Source organism: Terrapene carolina, unplaced genomic scaffold (assembly GCF_002925995.2).
Source record: "Terrapene carolina triunguis isolate 2854851 unplaced genomic scaffold, T_m_triunguis-2.0 Scaffold69, whole genome shotgun sequence".
NCBI classification, from domain to species: domain Eukaryota; kingdom Metazoa; phylum Chordata; order Testudines; family Emydidae; genus Terrapene; species Terrapene triunguis.
This window is the reverse complement of record NW_020664420.1, coordinates 26,770,076-26,788,417: the sequence shown is the minus strand read 5'-3', so window position 1 is coordinate 26,788,417 and position 18,342 is coordinate 26,770,076. Positions and strand designations below refer to the sequence as shown.

Genomic DNA, 18,342 nt, shown 5'->3' with positions numbered 1-18,342 from the left:
TGACTAAAACAAACGTAAAGGGGTGAGGGGTGGGAGCACAGATAATAAAATGATATTGATCATCTTGAAAAATGGTGGTCACGGCCTATCAGCTGTCTAACAGTAAATGAGCTGCAAGTTTATTGTAGGCATGACACCAGAGAAGAGTTTTTTAAAGGAGGGATTTGAAGGAGGATAATGTTAGATATTGACATAGTGCATCAGCCCTAGTATAGCACAGTGCAATTTACAAATTACAACATTTAAAACATGTTTGCATTTAATCCTGAGTATGAATGGTATTTGAGTATTGTGTAGACAGATTGAGTACTGTAGAGATTACTACATTTTAGCATCATCCATAAACCTTTTCACAGAAGAAAAAAAGAGAAAGGATATAATCAGTTTTAGCAGTGTTGTGCTTCACAGTGATGGCATTTACCCACTGCAGGCATCCATCCACACTGCAGTGCACCATAGATATTAGGCTTTTACACCATGCTGAGTCCTGACAATTTGGCAGTTTTCTCAAAGAAGGAGTCAAGTATTACACAATAAACTCCTGCAGGGGAGGATAATTATCCACTGGTGGGGGTTCTTCAGGCGTCAACACAGTGGGTATTAACTGTAATCTAGTAATACACCCAGGGGAAAGATGTCCACCAAGACTACTTCCTGATTTCTCTTTCCTTGCGTATAATTGCTTTGAAGAATTATCCTTTGACAGAACTGAGACCCAGCAGCACAGCACATTGATTTTTTTTAAAACAATTGTTAAGACCAGGCTTCATAGGAACACATGAAGTTGATTGGCAGACCCAAAACTTACCTTTATTTTAAAACATAAAAAAAATGACACAACTTTTCAATCTAATCCTGAATTATGTCAGTCATCCAGAACATAGATAAAATGCTATCCACTCAACTGGGCAGCCTGCCTACACCAAACCCATGGTTCTTGTATTCATGATTGTGGTTTTGCTTGTCACACTTGACCCTTTACTGTGCTTACATACTCTGTTCTTGTGCACCAGCAGGGTACTGAAATACAGAACTACTTCATTTCTGATAGTTATATGCACAACAAAGCTGGAGAATCTGATTTATTCCAAACAATCACTTTAAACCAAGCTGAATGCCTAAAATAGATGGGTAAAAATGGATTATAAAGTTTTTTCTCAGTACTGACTGACTATTATCATCAGCTGGGAGTTCCAAGGCAGTGCTTACCTAGGGTGAAACTTGCTAAATTCCAGGTTCCAGCCAGGCTGTCCTTGCTCATCCAGGAATCTTGTATTGCTAGCTGTTGAATTTTAACCTGCTTGTAGTAATCCATGTATTTTTAAATACAATAGCCTTGGCTTAATTTATACCTTTTTAGAGATAAGAAGTAAATGTACAAAGTTGAATGAAAATTCCCTGAAAACCACTTTGTTGACCTTGTTGCAAGACCTTGTCTAGAGGATAACCTTTCTTGGAAGATACTTTTGCATTTCATGCAATAGATTTGGTCATGTTGCCTACTACAGAATATGGTCCTGATCCTGCAAACACTTGTTCATGTTATAACTTTACACACTGTTTACCTCAGTAGGACTCCTCACAGTGCATAAAGCTAAGCACATGAGCAAGCTTGCAGGATTGGGGTGTAACAAAGCTCTTAAAAGAACAGCTAAGTCAGTGACAAAGCAGAACAAAAATGTTAAAAGTATCAGATCCCTTTATTAGCAACAGAGGGCCCCTATGGAAGTAAGTATTATACTCTTGGTGGTCTCCAGATGGATACTGAAGTTAAATTTTTAGTCTTGTAATGGGACTTTTTGCCAAACACAACAAACTGTCACACTTACCCACTCAAATATAAAGCGATTCCTTTGACTCCAATTCCCTCACTTCTGAGGCCTCCTCAACATTCTTTCTTTAAACCACAGTGTTTATGATTGGTATCAAGGTGGTGAACAGAGCAGGTTTTTCCCCCCCTCAGTGTTTGTGTGTAGGCGCTGTTTTGTTTTTAAAGGGATGAAGGCTATTGGATTTTCCTTTTTTTGAACTTCTGTATCATTCTGCAATATTTGCATGAACATCATAGATTTGAAAAGTTTTATTAATATGAGAAACATTAGTCTTTAATTTCACTCTGTAACTTAAAACCATAAGTATTCTAAACAATTACAAGGGAATTGCTAGGACTTTTAGTCCAGTTGAACAATCAAAATGAGAAACCTTGTCAGAGAATAGCTAACAGAAGAGAGCTCTGATTCAGAAAAGCTCACAAATATGGGCTTAAGTTTGTCGCTATTCATGACAGCTCTTGAGTACATGATAAACATTAGGAACATATTTGAAACCCATTTACTTCATTGTGTCTTAAACAGAAGCTTTTAAAGTTAAGCATTTTTTAAGTAGCATTTTTGAAAAAATCAGGGGGATTCAGGTTGGAGAAAATAAAAATCCTGACTCTGCTGGTCCCCTTTATCTATGCATTTAAGTAAGATTTAGTAGTAGTAAGGTCTGGCTGTACCTCAGTGTAGCTACAAGGTGGCTATATTTTCATATATGTGGAACTTTTCTTTAAAAAAATCTAACAGTTATTATCCTTCTTGTTAATTAATTCTGCTTAACAGGGTATCTCTATCAACGGGGTATTTTTCATTTCTCAGCAAGAAAGCTCGTGAACCTTCCCGCGTACTGTAGTAGTAGAATGTTTTAGGCAAATGCAGAATATTAATGCAAAACTGACATCTCGGAAGTTCTGCATACTTTTTTGGTTCTGTTCTTAAGAAAACCTTTATCTCCACCTTATGTGATGCAAATAGATGTGGGAAATAAGTCACTTGTACTTGTAAAGTATTTGCAGTATTTCAAGTGTTTGCCTCCTTACCATCCATTTCAGCTAATGGATCTCCTTTCATTCCTCATGTATCACATTATACAGCACACAGAGAATCTTAACACATAGTGTGCACACAAAAAGGCATTGTGTGTAAGCATGCTGGGGAGGCATGGAATAAACAATATCTTTATAGCTAAAAAGCCCTATTATTTCTTAAGTTTGAATGAGGAAAATTTGTAAGTCATGCAGAGGTTTAGCATTGGAGTTACACATGGGTACACATTTGCATACTCCTTTGTAAATATTCTCCCTAGTGTTTTACCATTTATATGCAATATATTATATTTTTCTATATACAGGATGATGCGATATAAAAGTATTATTGGCATGAGTTTGGGGTAGCTACAGATCATCAAACAAGTGGCAATAAAACCTTTACATAGTGGTCATTTTTTAGGAGAAGTGAAATAACTTTTGTCAAGGATATTTTTCCCCCCATTAAACTACTAACATAACCTTACCATCAAATAGCTATTGATAATGAATTAAAGAGCAGGAATTGGGCAGAGGCAAGAAAAGCCAATGGAATCAAATGCAATATATTATTAATACACTAAAAGTCAGAGAGGTACATTATGATATCTGTTCTGCACTTTAACTAGAACTGTTGATTATCAAAGATTTTATATTATAAATCAACTCTTCATGGGATGAGCTGGTGTGCATGTGTTGAATATCTATGGACTTGATTTCAGCTTATAATAGATACACCTCTACCCCAATATAACGCTGTCCTCAGGAGCCAAAAAATCTTACCGCGTTTTAGGTGAAACCACGTTATATCGAACTTGCTTTGATCCGCCGGAGTGCGCAGCCCCGCCCCCCCGGAGCACTGTTTTACCGCGTTATATCCGAATTCGCATTATATCGGGTCACGTTATATTGGGGTAGAGGTGTATGTCCTATCCTGAGCTCTAGGCACGTTAACCCATAATTAAAAATGCAAACAAATCAAAAGTAAAGCCAACAGATGCTCTTTACTTTCAAACCAGAAAATAACCACCCAAAATTAAATGAAGCCCACACAATGCTCCCATCCTGGGACATCAGTATTTATAGTGCTTTTGTCTGCCCCCAAACCTGGGTAAACCCAGGGTCTTATCATTGCCCTGAAGACAGAGAGACATGTGTCATGTTTGCACTAGAATTGCTAAAATTAAAGTAGTGGGTTTTATGCTGTGTTCACAAACGCTAGTTTTTTGTCTCAGTTTAAGCCTTGATTCAAAGTGCTGAGCAACTGTCAGAAATGTTGAGTGCCTTCATCTCCCATGCTGTCAGTACCTCCAAGAGCTATTCAGTCCTTTACAGGATTGAGCCCTTGGTGCATATTGTGAGCAGGTGGGAGTTGAAAGAAAATATTTAGTTTAAAAAAGTGTTGCCTTTTTATTAGTAGTTGTATTGTATTTAATCTGTTGTCTTTCTTATGGCCCAAATTTGTGACATCTCCAGTGCCATTTATTGCAGTGGAAGTTGAGGGCACTGAGTGTTTTGCCCACAGTAAAGGACATGGCACTAATACTCCATGAAATAAACTGCTGCATTTGTCAGAGACAGAGTACAGACACTGTCAGACATTTGCATTCTCCTCTGAAATACTGATTTATGCAGGAGGTGGTTGATGGACACAGGTCTGGAGGGATCTTCCTGGGTCAAGTCCAGTTCCCTGCTGTCGCAGGTAACCACATTATGTAATCCTGTTCATAAACGGGATTATATAACGTATCAAGCTCCACCTTAAAACTAGTTAGGTTGTTTGTTGGTGTTGCTTGATACCTTGAAGTTTTAAATAATTTCAGAATGTTAAATGCTACAGTCAATGATCAGAAACCATATTGGATTACAGGGTTACCTGTTTTAGCAACATGAGATACAGTGAATCAATCCAATCCATGTAATTTTTTCTTCGTCTGTTTTTTGTTTTTGTTTTTTAAGGTTTGGGTGGGCTCAGTTACGGAAATAACAGTTGATGACCTTTGTGCAGAAGATAAAGACTCCTCAGCATCAGAGCTAGTGTACTCTATTACTCCACCTAGCAATGGCCACTTGGCTCTTAAGTCTTCTCCAAACAAAAGCATCCTTAATTTTACCCAGGCTCATATAATGGAAGGACAGCTGGTGTTTGTACACAATGGTAGGTAGTTCTAAAACTACCATGTGGGAATATTCTGTTATGTAATCCTATGGGGATATTCAGAAATGTAATCCCATGGAGATAGTCTTGTAACATGATGTAATTTTAGAAGCACTAATTAAGTGATGTATGATCTCACAAGCAAAATGGAAGGTTTCAGGTCGTTACCTGAGTAGGTAACTTCCAGCAAACACCTAGGTGTTGTAGGAAGTAGTATTGGTAATTCAGTAGATGGATTGATTGATTGATTTGTATTACCATAGCACCTAGCAGCCTCAGTCATGGATCAGGACCTCATTGTGCTACATGCTGTACAAGCACAGAACAAAAACCAGTCCTGTCTCCAAACAGCTTACAAATTTAAGTATAAGACAACAGCTGGATACCGGCAGACTGTCGGGGATACAAGGAAACAGTGACACAGTATTGGTCAGCATGATAGGCATTGGTCTCAGCACAGCAGCAGCCAAGCCACTGTCAAGCTTTCTGTAGGCCTCACAGCAAGGGTTTTGAAGGTGCATAGTGAGCTAGTTTTGAGGATTTTAGGAAGCTTCTTCCAGATGTGAAAGGTGGCACGGGTGAAAACATGAAGATGCCTGTTTGAAAATTTAACAAGTGACCAATGCAGGCTGACATCATGGGCTGATTGGAGGTGGAAGTCGACATCTCAATATTGAATAAGAGATATGTCAGTTGGAGATAGGTTGTGAAGAGCCCTGAAAGTGAAGTCAAGTTTGATAGAGAAGAGCCAGTGAAGGAATGCAAGGAGAGGGGTAACATGATCAAAGTGATAGGCTAGGAAAATGATCTCATAGCAGCATTCTGAATGGATATGAGCGGGACAAGATTTCATTTGTCAAGGCCACAGAAAAGGATGTTGCAGTAATTGAGATGTGAGATGGAAACCTGATGAGAGTTTTAGCTGTGTGGAGGGATAGGAAAGGCTGTATCATAGTACATGGTACTTTTCCTTCTGTGTCAGTAGTGAACTGATGCCCACGTATTGTGTTAGGGAACACTGTGATGCTGAAGATGCCATCTTTTGAATGAGATGTAAAACTGAGTTTCTGACCACTTCTTGTTAAGGATCTCAAGGGACTTTTTGTAAGGGAAGGGTTCTTAACTCTAGTGTTTCAGCTAGATGTCAGCTTCTGTATTTACCTACCTTAATTTCCTCTGCAGTTTCAACTGGATATAGCATTCTTTAGTATAGTATAGTGTTCCTTAATGCCTCTTCTAAACTCTTGTGTATGGTTGCTGTGTGCTCTTTGTCAGTTGCTGCATTTCACCCAGAGGTGGCTGCATTTCTGTAGTGGGTGAAATGATTTTTCTGTATTTTTCATAAGAAAGGGTATAAAACAAACCTTTGTTAAGCAACTGATTACCTGCATAAGAAGACAAAAATGATGTTGGACTGTGATTTGGCTACATAAATTAGAAAATTTGTTGATATTTAGGTTTTCAAAATCAAATTACACAACCACAACACAAAATAATACTTACACACAGTTACTCTATTGTGAAGGAGACTGTTTAGATTTTTGACTGATTCCTTCAGGATAGGGCCTCACTTGTGCCAACTGGTTATCAACTCCAGTGTTGCTAAGACAACGGAGGAAAAACAATCCAAAACTGAATCATAAGAACATAAGAATGGCCCTACTGGGTCAGACCGAAGGTCCATCTAGCCCAGTGTCCTGTCTTCCGACAGTGGCCAGTGCCAGGTGCCCCAGAGGGAATGAACAGAACAGGTAATCATCAAGTGATCCACCCCCTGTTGCTCATTCCCAGCTTCTGGCAAACACAGGCTAGGGACACCATTCCTGCCCATCCTGGCTAATAGCCATTGATGGACCTATCCTCCATGAATTTATCTAGTTCTTTTTTGAACCCTGTTATGGTCTTGGCCTTCACAACATCCTCTGGCAAGGAGTTCACAAAACTGTTTGGTCAATTATTATACATGCCAATTCGCCAAGGTCTCCTTCCCAATAAATCTATAGTAGTCAACCCTTTTAACCTATTTCCCAATGAATGATATTAGCCCCAGGATAATGGGGCTGACTAACGGTCCTATCTACCTAAAATAAACTCCTGCATTTATGACAGATTGTATAGACTGAGTGCAGTACAAGAAGCTCACTCACCTGGTCTCATCTTATGTCTGTATACACCTAGAATTTGAAAGACGGTATGAAACTATTAGCTATGATAGACACATGTACAGTTCTACAATCTTAGTTACTAATTGTAACTTGCTCAGTTTTAAAGCTACTTTACAAAAATTTTGGTTGGAACCTGTTCCAAAACAAAGAGACACAATATAACTCTGACAATCTTTAAAACACATACACAAGCATGTACACTTACTTATTAATTAGATACTCAGTTTCAGGAAGTGGTCAACTGACTGATTTGAGTCATTATTCAAGAGAAATTCTATATGGTACTTATCACCGGATCTATGCTCAGCCATCAGCTTTCAGCTCAGTTATTGTTCACAGCAGGAGTTGACATGCAAACGCTGGTGGAGCAAAGGATGCACACGACTGTAGTCTTTTCGTAATACGCTACCGGGCAACCCAACTTGCTGGAAATTAGTAAAAGACAGTTAAAGATGCCTATCTAAGATAGGTTCTTGTCACCAGGAAGACTCCCAGGTGGCTGGTCCAGGACCTCAGTCTTCTCCTTTCCAGGTGTCTTTGGCTTTTGGGAAGCAATGTATTGAAGAAGACAGGCCATTTTATTCTATATCTGCTGTGTGGTCCAATTTGATTTCTCTTCTTGGAAATGGTGGCATTGACCAATCAGATTGTGACCCATCTCCTTCCAAAGATTTGAATTGTCCAATCAAAATGAGAATCATCCCCTCAGTCAGGGACAAGACATTAGCTTTAGAGTTCTTGTAACTGGGACTGGAATTTTGCAGTCTCTTTGTGTAACACACCTTATTGCACCAGCTTGTGTAAGAAAAGTTAGGCCATAACTGTTGCAGTCATCTTGGGCCATACCTTGAACACTGACTGGTTTGCTCCAGTCAGCAACTTACCTCTGCATGTTGCTTTCCATGGGCCCCTTTCGGTGCATCCCTTGGCCAGCATTGCAGTTATGCTTGCTCAAGTTGCAGTTTCTCCATCAACACTTGTCTAGCTGCTGAAATGTCCAGTTTAAAATTCATGCAGTTTATACAAAGTTTCTCCATATTCTTTTATGCTCTTTAAATGTAATAGTCCATTATACAATGCAAAGTCAATTCAAGAATTGTTGTTCTCCAGCCAATCAGAATAGCTTTATAAATCTTCCATTTCTGTTCTTCTTTTAACATCAGTGGTAGTCTGTTAGGCTAATCTGAGTCTGTGCATTATTACTCAAACAGTTACATTTCTGATTATTCTACTCTGGGCCAAGTATCTTTATAAACACAGTATTTGGTTTCAGTTCCTTTTTTTTACTGCCTCTTTCAGCAGAGATGTATTTAACTAACTTGACAGCATAAGCATGTTTGATTGCAAACACTAGCCTTACTTCTTCTCTTTATCACTTAAACTAAAATAAACCAACATGAATGCAACCTCTTTCTTTTCTAACAGAATTGCCCATGAAGTGAACTCTGTCACTAAAGTTTATAATATTTTGCTCAAAGCTGTATTACTTATAGTTGGCTTCCCTTTTGTACACATTTTATTTAATAATATATGGAGATATACCTATCTCATAGAACTGGAAGGGACCCTGAAAGGTCATCAAGTCCAGCCCCCTGCCTTCACTAGCAGGACCAAGTACTGATTTTGCCCCAGATCCCTAAGTGGCCCCCTCAAGGATTGAACCCAGGAAGTTCCCCATTTTGCTACTATATCTGGCACATCGTATCATATCCATGTTTGTGTCAAACTGTCCTGCAAAGCTCAAATGTGAGTAGCAACTTCAGGGAAGACTGATAAGAACCAGGGCTCAAACCCCAAATTGGTTGAGTTCTATACTCACCAGCAATCATCAAGTGTAAACTCCTCAAACACTGTAACAGCCTTGCCATTAAGTCATAGACAGTGCCCTTGGGTACTCGGATCTACCTTGCCACCCAGTTAAACTTACTTTTGTGATAGATGATCTCTTAACCTGAATATTGCTGTGATTTTTAGTGTATTTCCAGTCCAAAGGACCAGTCACTTAGCCCAGGTCAAATGCATCTTAACAAACCACAAACAACATTTGTAGCCAATCCTGTAATAAACTATCTAAAGATTTATTAATTAGGAGAAGGAAGTAAGAGGGTTATTTAGAAGGTTAAAGCAGGTAAATATGTACACACAAATGAGTTCCAATCCTAAGTTTCAAAAAGTCATAGAAGCTTCTATAATAACTCAGGCCAAGCACTGGGGATCTTTTGCTTTTGCTTAGTAATCCTTCCCCTCAGAGTCCAAGCCGCATAAAAGATACAGTTCCTCTTTTTAAGGGCTTTTTATTCCGTTCCCTTCTGCTTCACATTGCCAATTCAGCTGTTGGGAAGAATTCACTTGAATGTCTCTTTTTCGTTGGGGGGGGGGTGGTAGCAATCAAGAAAATCTTTTGTCTCCTGATGTTCCACAATAGTTCATCTGATGTTGCTGGGCCTTCTTTGTTGGGCGGGAGACAACACATCCTGTTCGAAATTAGTTCTTTCGCACTCATTAATGCTTCTCTCCTGTCTGGTGATTTACAGTTACAGAGCAAACACTTAAATATTACCTTATAACATGAGATACAGATATTATAAGTGAGATTAATACATGCAGCAACTGACAAGCATTTCATAAAGTCTAAACACATTCTTATAACTCTAATACCTGTTTTAACAGTACCAACACACAGGTGAGCCAGACTGGTTTCAGTTATGCATTTATTGTCAGTTGAGACCCAGGGGCCTTGGCATGAGCTGGCAACTAGTCTGCCTGCATCACAGTTTGATGTTAATGTAATATGATTTTTAATTCATTCATAGACAGGGAAAAGGGGGAAGTTTCTTTAGCTGCACCAGCAGAACACTTCTGTGAAAGGCTGCAACAGCTCTGAGTTTCCTCAAACTGTTGAAGAAATTTAGCCGTTAGACCTTGGGTTTTTATTCTCTCAACACTCTGTTCTAACTTTACTAGCAGTCCTTCATGCCTGGGCAATTCTTAAATAGAAAAAACTCATAATTTTGGGGCCTTAGTTACCACAGTATGTTAAGTGTGTGGGTTCCTCTCTGATGAAAGGTGCTATATGTAGTTCCTAATTTGTGTGCTGCTTAACCACAAACCCCATCTTAAAAGCAGATTTCCAGGAATGTAGTTTAGTGAAGAATAGATCAATGATATTCTACCCCATGCTTCCCATGGGTGACGTCGGGCTTCCCATGAGGCAGTGGAGGACATTCACTTCACCACTCGGCTTGTTCCTGATACTAGATAAAGCCAGAGACGGGGTCATTTTCTCTGCTTGCTCATTCCTGTTACTGCAAAGAGAATGCATGTGCAATGAGAAAGGAGTAGGGGTCGGTCACAGCTCCCCAGGTGGCTGTGGTGAGAAAGTTACAAGAATGAACGTGTCCCATAGCTAACTTCACCCATAAAAGTAGGGTGGGCTTTAATAAAGCTATTACCACCTCTCTTCTCATCCTCCTCCATTCCCATACTACCTCAGTAGCAGAAAGGAGGGGTACTAGGAAGAATACAGAGTAAAGAACTGTGTCTTAGAGATTATCCAGGATGCAGTAAAAATGAGTTAGTAATTTTACCAATAGTGACACTGGGAAGATTTTGACCTTTTGTTAAATCCTTGCAATTGAGATAGAAGGGTGATGTCCTAGGTTTGAGGCACTGAATCCTTCATCACTTGGGTCTGAGAAATGACAAAAGCACATCTGCAGCCATAGGAAATTAACATAGATAAAGATATTTGCATCCATTTAGGCTGTGAAACTCAGTCTGTAACAGTTCACTTTCCAGTGATCAGTGGTGTGGAATCTACTCTTTGTCTGATCTGTAATGCTGCACAACTCTCCTCTTGAGTCTTCCTCTCAGCTCAGAATCACACCAGTTACCTCAAAGAGAAAAAGGAGCCCTATCTGGCAAATATTTCACCTTTTCTGCTTTCTCCCACTTTGGTTCCGCTTCCGCCTGTATTTTTCTCTCCTTCACCGTGGCCTATGACTTGCAGGTGTTCCTCCTATTCTCAAACTCTAACCTTACAGTCTGACCCTGGAGCCTGTCTACACTTGACCTCCCCTCAATATCTCTCTCACTGCTTTCATCTTCCTCCCTTCCCTTTGCCTTCAGATATTCTGTTCTTGTCCCAGTCTTCAGAGCCCCTTTCTTGGCTATGCTTGCCTTGCCAGATGTCACTTAACTTCTCTCTGTTCCTCATTTCCAATCATCTACCACTGCTTCTTTGACTTCCTCTCCACTAACCAGCCCCTGCAATCTGTCTTCTGCTTCCTCCATTCCCTAGAGCCTCTCTTATGAAAGGTGACCAATGACCTTTTCCTGGCCAAGGATCCCCTTCTTATTCTCTTCCATTCATTATGCCATTTTTTTATACCGTTGATCATTCCATCCTCCTGGAAGTTCATGCATCCCTAGGCACCAGTGACTTTTGTTGTTCTGGCTCTTGGTTAGTTTCTCTGACCACTCTTTCAGTGGCTTATCCTCCCTCTGGCTCTCTTGATGTCCTCCAGGGCTATGCCCTTGGCCCTCTATGCTTTTCCCTTTTCCCTTTGATATCACACAGCTTTGATTAATAACTCTTCGAGCACTGGAATGGGTTACCTAGGGAGGTGGTGGAATCTCCTTCCTAAGAGGTTTTTAAGGTCAGGCTTGACAAAGCCCTGGCTGAGATGATTTAGTTGGGGATTGGTCCTGCTTTGAGCAGGGGGTTGGACTATATGACCTCCTGAGGTCCCTTCCAACCCTATGATTCTATGATTCTATGAACTCTTATGTTGTGAGTTGTAAGCTACTTCTTCATCCTCACCTTTTCCCTCTCCCTTCAATGTTGCATCATTATCTGTCTCTTTCACATCTCATCCTGGTTGTCCTGTCACCAGCTCAAATTCAGCATAGTAAAAACTGAAATTCTCCTTCTTTTCATATCCGTCTTAGCCCTCTCTTCTCTGTCAGGATCAGCATTCCACCATTCACCCTACCCAGGCTTGCAATCTGTGTCATTTCTTTCTTCCTTTCCCTCCACAGAATCTGCCACTAAATCCTCACATTTTTCCTCTCCAGCATCACTGAAATCAGGTTGTTCCTTTCCATTCTCCCAGCCCAACCCTTTCCCAGGGCCTCATCATCTCTTACTGCAACAATTACAACCTTCTTCTCTCTGGCCTCCTTTCTTTTCACTTCACCTTTTCTTCATTCTGATCAAACTATTCAGTGGCCCCTTTAAAATCAGTTATGATAGAAATAACACAATACTAAAAGGGTACGTCCAAGACGCGACATATCGATCCCCGAACGCGCTCCCCGTCGACTCCGGAACTCCACCGGAGCGAGCGGCGGTAGCAGAGTTGACGGGGGAGCCACGGCCATCGATCCCGCGCCGTAAGGATGGGAGGTAAGTCGGAATAAGATATGTCGACTTCAGCTACGGTATTCCGTCATTAACTGTGGTCTCAAACCAACATTAATTCTTCTGATATGTTAATTTATAACTTGTCAAAAAATGCTGATCGTTACATGAAAGTGTGTAGTGATCTCTTCTGCTTACAGGATATACATTCATATAACAACATAAAGGAGTTAAATTAAATATAACAGGCAGATACTTATAAATGTTAATAGCTAGTGACAGCAATTAACGTTTTTAATTTTTCATTGACCCTCTTCTTAAAAAATAATCTTAGCGCCCCCTACTCATCACTTGTTCAGGAGTTTACTGGCGGTGCTGTGAGCCTCGGAATGGTAGAGTGTGGCAGTATAATTTTACAATATTCCAATCCCCGTGCAGTCATTGGGACATATTTTGCTGACAGTCAAGCCAGAGTAAATCCAGGCTCGGAGATTTTAAAGAAGAAATTTATTTATTTCTAGCACATACTGGCTGCGTAATAGTTTAGTCTGAGGCTGCGGGTCCTCTTAGTGAAGTTATCTAGAAGTGAAATATTTTTAATTGCTGCAGAATATTTTTAATTGCTTAAACTCAGAGCCGATTTATCTCTACAAACATATTCCAGAGTAATGCCATTATAGTTGTTTTGCTGCAAAAACTGCATCTGGGCCAGATTGCTACTTCAATGATAGTGCCACTGCTAAGATAAAAAGAAGGGAAGAATAAAGAGGTTAAGCAACAGATATCCCTTTAGTGTAAATTGGCGTAGTTCCATTGAAGTCAAATGGACTCTGCTGATTAACCCAGTGGAGAATCTGGCCTTAAAAATGCAAACAGAACTCAGTAGTTTTTATTGTTTATAATCTCTTCTGCATTATGCTTTAATTTAACTCTTGGATGTTCAGGTGCAAAAGTACAAATTGGAAGTAACTTCAGTGGTATTACTTTGGTTTTACTGTGGTGTAAGTGAGAACAGAATTTGTCCCAATGTGTATTCCCACCATATTCTGTATAAATAACAAGGGATTTTTAAAATAATATTTGAATTTACAAGAAAGTGATTATTTTTGTTTTCTTTAGGAGCAATGTCTGGAGGCTTCAACTTTCAGGTTACAGATGGTTTGAACTTTGCACCTCGACAAATTTTTAGTATCACAGCTCGCACTCTAGTTATCAGCCTAGAAATTAACAAAGGACTGGGAGTGTTTCCAGGTATGGCTTCGGCTATAAAATTATTTTGATTCAGTTTACTTGAAATAATTGCATAGGAAATAATGTGTACAATTATATGATAGATATCTGCCAGGCTATAAAACAGCTGTAGATGGATACACATCTATATTTGTTGTATGCAGTGTTGTAGTCTTGTTGGTCCTAGGATATTAGAAAGAAATGGTGGGTAAGGTAATATCTTTTATTGGACCAACTTCTGTTGGTGAGAGAGACAAGCTTTTGAGTTTACACTGAGGGTATGTCTATACTACCTGCCGAATCGGCGGGCAACGATCGATCCAGCGGGGGTCGATTTATCTAGTCTAGTCTAGACAAGTCTAGACGCGATAAATCGACCCCCGAGCACTCTCCCGTCGACTCCTGTACTCCACTGCCACGAGAGGTGCAGGCAGAATCGACGGGGCAGCGGCAGCAGTTGACACACCGCAGAGAAGACACCGCGGTGAATAGATCTAAGTACGTTGACTTCAGCTATGTTATTCATGTAGCTGAAGTGCGTAACTTAGATCGAGCCCCCCCCCCCCCCCCAGTGTAGACCAGGCCAGAGACCCAAAAGAGAGCTCTGTGTAGAGCGAAAGCTTGTTGCTCTCACCAACAGAAGTTGGTTCAGTAAAAGATATTACCTTACCCACTTTGTTTCTCACATATCCAAATTTGTAATTTTTAAAACCACAGTTGAATTCATTTGTCAAATGTTTAATTTATTGATATGGGTATTGATATATATGCACATTAGTATGACTTGTACTGTTGTTACTTCTAAACACAGGAGATTACTAAACTGAATTAATTCCAAAATTCTTCTTTAAGTTCATAGAAGCTAGTGGCGTAAAGTACGTTTTAGAATATTGAGCCTGTCTCAACTCCTCATAAGTTATAGGAACTGAGTAAAGTTTAATGCCCTCAGGATTCTGAATAGCAACATTGATACTAACCAGTGGGCTGATTCACTTAGTTGCTCCTTGAGAAAGTTATGAAAAGCAGCAGAGACCTAGGCTAGGTCTACACTACGGGGCGGGGGGGTTGACTTAAGATACGCAACTTCAGCTATGTGAATAGCGTAGCTGAAGTTGCGTATTTTAGGTCGACTTACCTGGCTGTGAGGACGGCGGCGAGTCGACTGCTGCCGCTCCGCCGTCAACTCCGCTTCCGCCTCTTGCCGCGGTGGATTTCCGGAGTCGATGGCAGAGCGATCAGGGATTGATTTTATCCCGTCTTCACTAGACGCGATAAGTCGATCCCCAGTAGATCGATTGTTACCCGCCGATCCGGCGGGTAGTGAAGACGTGCCCTTACAATTGTCTTTTTGATGACTTGGGAAGACAGAATTGCTTTGGTTCACATTTGAAAGTTTATGCTTGCAACCATAAGAGCCAACATCTTAACTTTTTAAATGAAAGCCTAAATCCTGAAGGAGTTGATGGATTAGGAGCCACACGCATCAGAGATGTTTTGTACTCATCACCGGTAAGTAAACAAGTTTCAAGCTCTGCTGTAGCACAGTTCTGCCCAGAAGTGATTCCTGGATGAGACAGTAGCATAACACGAGACACTGACTTCTGGAAAGGTCCCAGGTTTAACTTTTATAACTGACTCACATCTTGTTACCGGGGCCTAAGAAATAAAGATTTGTCTCTTACCAGCACTTCTGCGTGTTACACCTTTCATACAGATAGTATGTTGCTTGAACTACCTTTGTCTTTCAGATAAGGTTATCCATCAACACAGGGAGGGATTCAGTGTTGGGGAAGTTTGCACTGCAGCTTTTCATCTATATATGATGTGTTAAGCTAGCATGAGAGAAATATTTAAGTTTCTTTACCTTTTAAAACAGAATTCTCATAAATAAAGCCTCATAATACAAGCCACTTAAAGAAACAAAAAAATAGGTTATTGCAGCATGGTCTTGTAATTCAGTCAGTATAAATGTGATTAAAATAAATCCACTTACAAGCCTTATTAATCTGTACCACGCCTGTCTGGTGTTTTTTGGTTTGTAAGGTTGCCTCAGGCACAGGGTTTACAGGAATTTCTACTGTAAGCCAAAGATAATTATAAAAAAAAAATTCCTGACACATTTTTGTAGGAAGAGTCTCTAGACTTTCTGACAGCTTTCCAGCATGGAAAATATATTTCCTTCACCACGTGCTCAGCTTGGTCTATGGTCTTTGCTGAGCTGATATTTTACTTTGAGTTAGTAAATATATATATGGAGAGAGAGAAATTGTGCTAAGTTTTTTCACATTTTGGTTAACCTTAACTCTTCATTTTTTCCTCATTCTTCCTCTCTCTCTTTTTTGCCACTTGTTCTGTAAAAATGAAAAAGCTTGCTCCTAAACATTGAGATTGTCTGTGTAGCGATGTACATTAAACTTGTTTGATTCAGCTTTTCTGAACTGCGGCACTTTGACTATCCTGAAGGGGTTGTGCCTACGGTAATGGCACTGTTTTTTCTTCTTTTTCAGTAGCCTCTCCCACCCACAAATATATAATAGTCACAGTCTGGTTACATTTTATGGGATTGAAGGAAACCTCAATGTTGAAGCAACCTCAGGAATTTTGCTCTATGGGCAGGTGAAGCCTGGACACATTGTAGAGCATGTGTCTGGTCTTCGAAGTTGGGCATAAGCTACTCTACCCATGTTTTATGACTAAAGCTATGTTTATGTCACGGAGGTCATGGAAGTCCCGGAATCCATGACTTCCAGAGACCTCCGTGACATTCTCTGCTTCAGTCCCAGGGGCTGCAGGACTCTGGAGCTGACAGCCAGTGGGGCCCTGGCAGGGTTCCAGCAACAAGTGACAGGGGACCCCCTTCAAAGTTCCAGCGACAGGTGACAAACTCCTGAGGGAGCCCTCCTCGGGGTTCCAGCGACAGGTAACAGCCTTGTGCGGGCAGAGGAGGATGCCTTGGGCAAGCGGCTGGGGTGTCCCATTTTCTCCTTGGGAAATATGGTCACCCTGCAGCTCCCAGCCACCGTGGGCGGAGGGGGAATCCACAGCCCCCAGTCACTGCAGTGGTGGGGGAAAGCATGGAGCCGCAGCAGCAAAAGTCACAGACAGGTCATGGCTTCCATGAATTTTTGTTTATTGCCTGTGACCTGTCCATGACTTTTACTAAAAATAACCATGACAAAATCTTAGTCTTATTTATGACGTATGGTACATATCTACTAGCTCTGGGAAGAGGGTTGCTGCAGAGGGAGAAATTTCAAGCCACAGAAAAGTGTCTGCACAGAAATATCTGGAATTAGGAGGGTTTCCTCTCAAAAATAAATATTTAGGAGAAGCAATGTCCTGAATAATTGAGTGAGCCTGAGTTACTCTATGAGATGAAAACAAGTTTAATATTAGTTATACAGAAAGAGAATTACCTGAGCCAGTCAGTGGTGGGTTGGATCATCCACAACTCTATAGCTATTTTCTGGTCCGCAAATCCCTACTGTTTAAATTGGCTAGGGAGTGGGGGAATGAAGAAGGGGGGAACATTTAAAATACACATAATTTAAAGCACCCTATCTATGGGGGCCTGGCTAATGTTTCCTAAGCAGTGTGGCTCTTGAGAGGCACAGAGGTGATAGGAGGGAGAAGGACGAAAGAGGACAGAACAGGAAGATCTCATTTCAGCATAACAATAACTCAGTTTCAGAGTATATATAGTTTAAGCCAAGATACAGCTATTGCCTTGTAAATAAGGAGAACGCTTAAAGTACCATCTGATTAAAACATTCCCATTCTTCTTATATTATTCTGCATTACTCATTTGCAAAGATTATGTTTTACTGGAGACTGGTTGATGATTCAGGCTCCAAGGATATATATTACTAACGTCCAAAATGATCTATGTATACCCATAAATGCTTGTTGTTCAAGGGCAAGCTAAACCTGGAGGGGAAGGAGACGTGGGAAATTCATGAGACCATTCTTTATTGTAATTTATGGTAGACTATTGCACTGTAGGTTTTAAGAAAAAAAATACATTTCCTTTCTAGCAAGCTGAAGTGTTAATATTCTTAAATTTACTGAAAATAATTTGCGAAAAGAGGTTTTGTCAAAAGGAAAACATTATAAGGAAGTTTTAATGAATAGATTAGTTGTTTCAGAAGTATTTATTCTAAAGTAGAATAAAATGTCTAACGTTGCATGGTAATGTTCAGTGGACAATGCTGCATGCATGGCATTTGAAGATGATGTACTTTTTAGTGTTACGTTCACTCTTTTAGGGAGTCACTAGCTTTGTTCTGTTGTCACAGCTATTGTATACATTGTCTTGGTTTGGCTACGTTCCAGGGTGCCTTTTGGTAGCCCCTAATCCAGTGGGCATCGGTTATTATAGTACTATGTATGCAAAGGATTTTTGGCCTCCTCTATATCTATGCATATGTTTTAATATTAGTTAAATAAATCATTATGAAGATACATTTTCTATTTCACACCAGTGTGGTGATTGTGTAGTGGTTTTTTACTTTTTCAATTGATTTGATTTGATTTGATTTAACTTCAGTGCTCTACTATCATTGGTATGAATGAAGTGCAGTAC

At 40.2% G+C, this 18,342-nt stretch overlaps 1 protein-coding gene across 1 annotated transcript in view; it reads left to right on the top strand.

Annotated features, from left to right (window-relative positions):
- LOC112113717 (chondroitin sulfate proteoglycan 4-like) overlaps nucleotides 1-18,342 on the top strand; it is a 57,829-nt gene that overhangs the window by 29,415 nt on the left and 10,072 nt on the right. The window contains exons 6-7 of the mRNA XM_024210107.1: nucleotides 4,805-5,003; nucleotides 13,650-13,781. Of these exons, the coding sequence (XP_024065875.1) occupies nucleotides 4,805-5,003; nucleotides 13,650-13,781 (331 nt within the window). The remainder of the gene's footprint in view (nucleotides 1-4,804; nucleotides 5,004-13,649; nucleotides 13,782-18,342) is intronic.